The sequence below is a fragment of the Eriocheir sinensis genome, chromosome 46 (genome assembly GCF_024679095.1).
Source record: "Eriocheir sinensis breed Jianghai 21 chromosome 46, ASM2467909v1, whole genome shotgun sequence".
In the NCBI taxonomy this organism is placed as follows: domain Eukaryota; kingdom Metazoa; phylum Arthropoda; class Malacostraca; order Decapoda; family Varunidae; genus Eriocheir; species Eriocheir sinensis.
In genome coordinates this window covers 4,640,592-4,648,186 of record NC_066554.1, presented here as the reverse complement: position 1 = coordinate 4,648,186, position 7,595 = coordinate 4,640,592, and the positions used below count along the sequence as shown (strand labels likewise).

General features: G+C 42.2%; 1 protein-coding gene across 1 annotated transcript; it reads left to right on the top strand.

The window, feature by feature from the left end:
* The first annotated feature begins 4,189 nt into the window (after positions 1-4,189).
* On the top strand, positions 4,190-7,204 carry LOC126980995 (microfibril-associated glycoprotein 4-like). The gene is made up of 7 exons (XM_050831539.1): positions 4,190-4,333; positions 4,423-4,580; positions 4,797-4,868; positions 5,223-5,389; positions 5,945-6,071; positions 6,264-6,379; positions 6,511-7,204. Exons 2-7 carry the CDS (start codon positions 4,435-4,437, stop codon positions 6,747-6,749), a joined length of 867 nt encoding a protein of 288 aa, XP_050687496.1. The 5' UTR covers positions 4,190-4,333; positions 4,423-4,434; the 3' UTR covers positions 6,750-7,204.
* Positions 7,205-7,595: the final 391 nt, after the last annotated feature.

Sequence of the window (7,595 nt, the reverse complement as noted above, 5' to 3'; positions counted from 1 at the left end):
CATCCTGAATGAATCACCCATGCAGAAAACTGTTATACGCAGCGATCTTCAACAACGAGCTTCATAACACAAGCTATCCTGGGGTCGCTGTCCAATCAATTGTTCCTTTTAAAAAAACAGGTTTCCCATGACCAGGTTTACCTCATGACAGTGTCGATAAAGCCACGCCAGCCGGAGCCTTTTTGTTTCTTCCTTAAGGGCTTTATTTTCTCGGTATAATTTTGCAGACATTATAAGAAACACAGGAAGTTGCTTATTGTACTATCAACGAGTGTACTAATAATCAAAGTTTATCAACGCCAAAATAGTTTTCTGAACCTAATGCATCTACTTTACAATGAATCGAAATGATCATTAGACATGAGCTGCCCAACATTCTCTTCTACGTGGTTCATTTTTAGCTTATTTCTTTCTGTTATAGGCCTATTGGGCCACTAGGTTATGCAGAGGCACTGGTGGTCAACCGAACCTGTTAGGACATTGGGCAGATATTATCTCATTATGATGCTGGTTGTCTTTCACTGCTTGGCGCCGCTGCTTCTCTTTATACAAGTTGTATACTAAAGGAAGAGTTGATGAACATACTGCGGAGAAACTAGAACGTTTTTAACTTTGAATTCTTTACTGATCGTTATTCTTAGACGATACAAACAGCCCCCATCACCCCTCACTGCCCCCATCACCCCTCACTTCCCCCATCACCCCTCATTGCCCCCATCACCCCTCACTGCCCCATCACCCTTCACTGCCCCCATCACTCCTCATTGCCCCCATCACCCCTCACTGCCCCCATCACCCCTCACTGCCCCCATCACCCCGCACTGCTTTCATTACTCCTCAGACTGCTTCCACACTCTTTCGCCGTGGCCGTTAACGGACCAGCGACAGCCCGGTGCCGTGAATATTTCACTTTATCTGGTTTCTCGCCGTGAACAGTCACGGTGCAGCACCGGCTCCCTGCCTTTCCGCCTAGGTATTTATTCACCGGTGTGTTATCTGCAACGGCATTCCTTGGTGGACCATCGCTGAGGAAGGACCTTCTACCAGGGATCCAATGAACCAGCTCAGCGGAACCGCTCGCACACCCGTCGTGGGACGTTGATGCGCTTTTTTTTTTTTTTTTTACAGTAAAGGAAGCAACTCAAGGAAACATTAAATGAGAACAAAATGCCCACAAAGCACTACTCTTACAAAAAAAAAATACAGAAAAGTGGCCAAAAGAGCGGTCAATTTCGAGTGGAAAGGTGTCGATACTTCTCTCTTGAAAGAGGGCTAGTCGTAAGCAGGGGGAAATACAAACGAGGTAAAGTTGTTTCAGAGTTTACCACTGAAAGAGGTGCAAGAATGAAGATGCTGTTTAATTTAACTCTTGCATAAGGATTTTGGACACTATAGTGATGAGCCAGAGTAAAATATCCAGTGCAGTGGGGTGGTGGGAGGGTGAGAGGCATGCAGTTAGCGAGTTAAGAGGAGCAGTCGGCATGACTGCCTTCTCTATAACGGACACGCGTCACACGTCGTGTCAGTCCTCTGACTCATTCCAGCATGCGGTGAAGAGTTGGACTGTTTTCCCTGCCAGCTCGTACTGCGTTAGAGAGAACACCCTACGAGCCGAGGCAGTCTTGGTGGCACTTGCCCCTTTCCGTGCATGCGCAAGCTTTTTTTTCTAAAACTCTCTTGTTTCATGTTTCCTGTCGAGAGAGAGAGAGAGAGAGAGAGAGAGAGAGAGAGAGAGAGAGAGAGAGAGAGAGAGAGAGAGAGAGAGAGAGAGAGAGAGAGAGAGAGAGAGAGAGAGAGAGAGAGAGAGAGAGAGAGAGAGAGAGAGAATCATGAACATTAAGGTATATTTCTGCTAACATTAACTCATGTCTAAATACATCATTGACCACCACTCTTGATGGACTTTTATTCTCATTGTCGGGAAATATTATAATTTTGTTCCTGTGCCTATGATGGATAATGTTGGTCCCGCTGGCTCTGGATTGGCTCATATGTTTAGAACATCGTGTTACGGCGCCAATGACCTCTGATGAAATAACTAAATTATTTTGTTTTGTAATATCTTTCAGCCCTCAGCTATATTGCAATTGCCAAATGCTTGTCATTTCTATTCAGTTCAAATATAACAATAAACCTACCCATTATACAATAACGCCCGTTCATCCGTCCGACACACGTAACCACCACACCCGTCTGTTACACCTGCACGCTGCACACCTGCCCCTTGCTCGCTGGCATTACCTGCGCCGGATGAACGCAGTGCCTGATATATACGCATAAAAAAACGTGTGGAAGTGTTAACAATATACAAGTCAAAAAATGGGGGCACATTTTTGCCTTTAAAGCATTCATTATGTACTGGAAGTTTAAATGATAAAATAAATAGAATCTAAAAAAAAAAATCTTCTTATTTTTAGAAGCATAGCTTTATGGGAAAAAAATTAGGAAAAAGAAAAAAATAAGCTTACATTACAAACAATAGCCAAAAACGGCTGTACAAAAAAAAAAAAAACAGAGAGAAAATAGGAAAAAATGTATCTTTTGCAGATTAGTTAAAAAGGTGAAAGATACATTAGAAAATTATAATATTAATGATGATAAAGGTGATGACAACAATATTAATAATAGTACTCATAATAATAAAAATGAGAAAAATAATAACAATGTTAATAGTAATAATAATAATAGTTGTTATAATAATAGTAATAAGAATAAAAATAATATTAATATAAATAATTATAATAATAATAATATTATTATTATTATTAATGATAATAATAATAATAATAATAATAATAATAATAATAATAATAATAATAATAATAATAATAATAATAATAATAATAATAATAATAATAATAATAATAATAATAATAATAATAATAATAATAATAATAATAATAATAATAATAATAATAATAATAATAATAATAATAATAATAATAATAATAATAATAATAATAATAATAATAATAATAATAATAATAATAATAATAATAATAATAATAATAATAATAATAAATAATAGTCGAATTATATTTGTAATAGTAGCAACAATAACAATGGCAGTGCTGCTGATAATGATAAAGTTGAATACATTCGTATTCGTTAGTATTTGAAGTATTCGGATTCGTATTCGAATACAGAACTCTTGTATTCACTCCATCCCTGGCTAATAACAGCTAAAGATGATGGTTATAATGATGATGGTGATGATGATGATGATAAAGATTATGGTGATGATGATGACTTGCTGGATGAAATAATTCTTCCATTTGATGTGTAAATGCTATAGTGATAACCAACCATTGATAACACTCCTTCCTTTCTTTAATGCAAAGAAAGATCCGTGATTGCGAAATTGCCGTACATCAATATTTATTCGTTGCCCAAGACGATGAAAGGGACCACAAGCTTTAATATTAAGATGCATTGAAGATCTAATGACCTTCCCCATAAATCTTTATGCCCAGTAATAATAATCACGCGTGTATGGATGCATTAAATGTGAGTCACGGTGGCACCTGTAAAAACTATCTGGCCTATTCCCCACTTGACCGCCAATAGCGTGGACTATTTACCCTCCAAAAAGTGACGCAAGTAGAGATGGGGATGATGATTGTCATAGTATAATGATGATGATGGTCATGACGATAATGATGATGATGATGATAATATTGATGATGATGATTATGACGGAAGAAAGACAGGAGAAAGGAAACACGAGGAAAATAAAATGAAATAACACAGCAGTGTACAAGAGGGGTGTGATGTCTTCAGTATTCGGGATGTAATGAAGGTCATTGATGTACGTCGGTGAACTGAGGGAACAAATGCAAAGCTTCGGAGGCTGAGAGTCAAGACAAAGCCAAATGTTTCAAATCCCACTCAATAACACATTATTGTTAAGATTGCTACGATTGTATTCAGAACAAGAACAGTACCAGAGCAAGCCTACCTACTCTATGTCCTTTTCGAAGTCCTGGGTCCATAAATATTGAAAGGTTCAATACTCGTCTGATTGCAATTAAAGAACTAAAAATAGCGCCGGTGCATCACTCTTTCACAACTCGTCCATTCACTCGCTATTCAGCGTTCACACTCTCCAAACATTTCCTGATGATCTTCCCTTCATTATAAACACCTGTGGCCTGGTCTACCCTCCCTCCTCCCTCATCCAGTCCCCTTTCAGACCCAGGAGCCTGCTGCTGGTATATAGTTCACGGTCCCCTCGTGTTCACACCAATTGCTGCTACGGCTGCATCGACACGTCTCCACAGCAACACGTGCAAGCAGCCTCCCGACGGCTTCTGCTACAATCCTCAAACTCTCTGTAAGCTAGAACGGATAAGCAGCTGTTGCTGAGATCCTTGTACTGCTCACCAAACTTAAAACACAAGTCACAGCCTCGTCTACCCCCAGGACGTGGACACCATGAAGGTGGTATCGCTCTCCGTGTGGGTGGTGGTGCTGGGGGCGGCGGGTGTGCTAGCCGAACACGCCCACAGCCCACCAGTTGATGAACGCGCCAAAGCACCCGCGGCAGACAATCGCAATTCATCACTGAACATCGTCGGAAGGTAGACAGACGATGATCAAGTCAGCGTTGTAACACTAGGATGCTAACATACACACCCGGTGCTCCACCAAAGAGGACAAAGTTCTGGATAATTAAAATTGTTTCAGAATGGTTTTGGTCTAAAGTAAATTCGTTGGAGGACAGCACGGCTTAGAATCTTTCGAAAGTATTTACCATATATTTCAACTTGTCACTAATTAACTACTTTTACGCCCAGACCCGTGGACTGTGCAGATTACCTCATGGCCGGGGCTACATCCAGCGGAGTCTACGAGATTTACCCCTTCTCGTAAGTGTGCCTGAGTGGTGTGTTCCAGCCCTCAGTCAGCCATAGTTCATTATATATTATTTAAGAAGCAATTTTACGAGAAAACTTGTTTCCTATTTTTAATGATTGCTACAAGACAGTGGTTGTGCTCCACCACGCCACACCTCAGTCTGCCAGAGTTCAATATTTGTTATTGAACACGCAAAAAAAAATCATCTACATAACAACTTCTACAAGAAAATAGTTGTGTTCCGCCACGCCAATCTTCAGCTTTTATTATCTTTATTGTTTTTAATATGAGCAGGCAAATTTTTGAAAAAAATAATCGATGAGTCAAGGCAGTACATGAGCTCCCCCTTCGCTTCGTCCCGACAGGTGCACGTGCGGCAGGTCGGTGAGGGTCTGGTGCGACATGGAGACGGACGGCGGCGGCTGGACGGTGTTCCTGAAGCGCCAGAACCAGACGAGTCAACTTGACTTTAACCGCACGTGGCTCGAGTACAAGGAAGGCTTCGGTTCCCCTGAGCAGGAGTACTGGCTGGGTGGGTGTGGCGGGGGTACTGGCTGGGTGGGTGTGGCAGGGGTACTGGCTGGGTGGGTGTGGCAGGGGTACTGGCTCGGTGGGTGTGGCAGGGTAATGGCTAGGTGGGTGTAACTGGGGTACGGGGTGGGTGGGTGTGGCTGTGGTACTGACTGGTGGGTATGGCAGGTACTAGATTGGTGGGTGTGGCGGGGGGGGGTGGCTGGGGTGGGTGTGGGGGGGGTGTAGGTGGGTGTGACAGGGCTATTGGCTCGGTGGGTGTGGCAGGGGTACTGTCTGGGTGGGTGGGTGTGCTAGGCGTACTGGCTGGGTGGGTGTGACAGGGGTATTGGCTAGGTGGGTGTGGCGGGGGTACTAGTTGGGTGGGTGTGGTAGGGGTATTGGTTGGGTGGGTGTGACAGAGGCACTGGCTGGGTTAGTGCGGCAGGGGAATTGGCTAGGTGGGCGTGGCAGGAAGTCATCCTCAACAACCGTACAGTTCAGTACAGTGCAACAACAGTTTTGTCCATTCCGTGTCAGAGATAATTTGAAAGTAAGATTCCAAAATGTTTCCCAGGCAACGAACTCCTTCACCAGATGACATTCAGCCGCGAGTACTCAGTCCGCCTCGATGTCCATTCGACTTCTGGGGGTAATGATTACGGAACGTACGAACGGTTTAGGATCGACGATGAGGACACCAGGTAAAAAAAAAAAAAAAAAAAGGTGGACCTTAAATAAACATTCATATATGAGATATCTATTAAGTACATTAAATAGATAGCACGTTTAGAATCTGACGCTTTTGTTTCATCTTGTACTTTAATGTTCTTTACGGCACTATGAGAATGTAGGACCTATTTCCCTCCCTCTGATCCACATCCGCATCTTGGCAGGTACCGGACTACACTGAGCGGCAAACTCGACGGAGGCGAAAGGACCAAATTATGCATGTCTTACTTAAGCGGGCGCTACTTTACTACCCGTGACAGGGACTACGACTCTTATAGTGGTGGGTGCCAGCGTCCCTTGGGGATGCCAAAATTATGGAAATATTTATATTAACATATATGTATTTTTTTCTAATATCCAATAATGAATGCTTCTATATGTCAAAAAACAAATAACTCTGTTATGTTTCAGGCAACTGTGCAGCCAAGCAGGGAGGCGGATGGTGGTACTACGACTGCAGAAAATTCAACCCAACCAGCATCTACAACAGTTCCTCCATAGACATGCTCTGCTATACTAGCTCGTATACACAGAAGGTGACGAACATCGAGCTCAAGCTCAGGCCGGCCATCTGCGACTCTTCGATTAAGACCATCCACCTGCAGGACATCAGCTGCGGCTGCCAGAATACAGCCGAACTCATGCCCTAGTGATGATCTTGTTCTGGACTCCTAGAGCGTTCATGTCTCGCCGACACGTCAGTTTACACCATTCTGAGCACAGTTCTGAGTCAGGAGCTAATCTCAATACACAGTGAAAAGATTTTAATAAATACTTAACTTGAAAACGTGTTAGTTAAAGTGTTATCAGAAGACAATATCGATAAAAGAGTTCATGTCCCATAATCATATAAATAATAAGGCAGATTTGTGCATTGTATCCTGCATGACACGATGTACAGTACGCACCGACCTTCAACCAGACACCAACGAGCATCACAACACAATCCATACTGTGGTCGTTGTCCACTCTATTGTTCCATTTAGAATACCAAATTTACCTCAAGATCATGTCGATATCCTGATACAAGCTATCACTGTTCCTCACTTGAAACACTTTCGGACATTTTTCAGTTTCTTCCATCAATAAAATCTCGAGACCTTCCTCTGAGCCTTTTTGTTCTTCTTAAACTCTAATATATTCATCATTAACTTTGCTTTGTCCGTATATTTTTGCTTCTTTTATAAAGACAGAGTTTTTAATTATCTTATTGGTGCACGAGAATACTGATATAAGCAGTCAAAGTTATATCAACGCCAACACACTTCTCTGGACCGAAGACTCAAGATTACTTAACTGCAGCTGGTCAGAATTACTAAACTCTTTTCCGCCTCCGTGATATAGTGTTTATCACGCGTAGCTACAAATTAGCGGACCTGGGTTTGAATCCGGTCTAGGCAGTCGGCTGTTCGTCCTACCTTTTTCAGGCATAGCAGTAAACCAGTAACCCGTGGTTACCCAGATGATGCACTTGTCACACTTGGCACTTGGCCGAA

Bases quoted from the DNA above. Each gene is read 5' to 3' on its own strand.
- LOC126980995 (XM_050831539.1), top strand. From the start codon at position 4,435: ATGAAGGTGGTATCGCTCTCCGTGTGGGTGGTGGTGCTGGGGGCGGCG. The intron at 4,869-5,222 runs GTAAGTGTGCCT...TCGTCCCGACAG, and splicing joins TACGAGATTTACCCCTTCTC to GTGCACGTGCGGCAGGTCGG. The intron at 6,072-6,263 runs GTAAAAAAAAAA...GCATCTTGGCAG, and splicing joins ATCGACGATGAGGACACCAG to GTACCGGACTACACTGAGCG.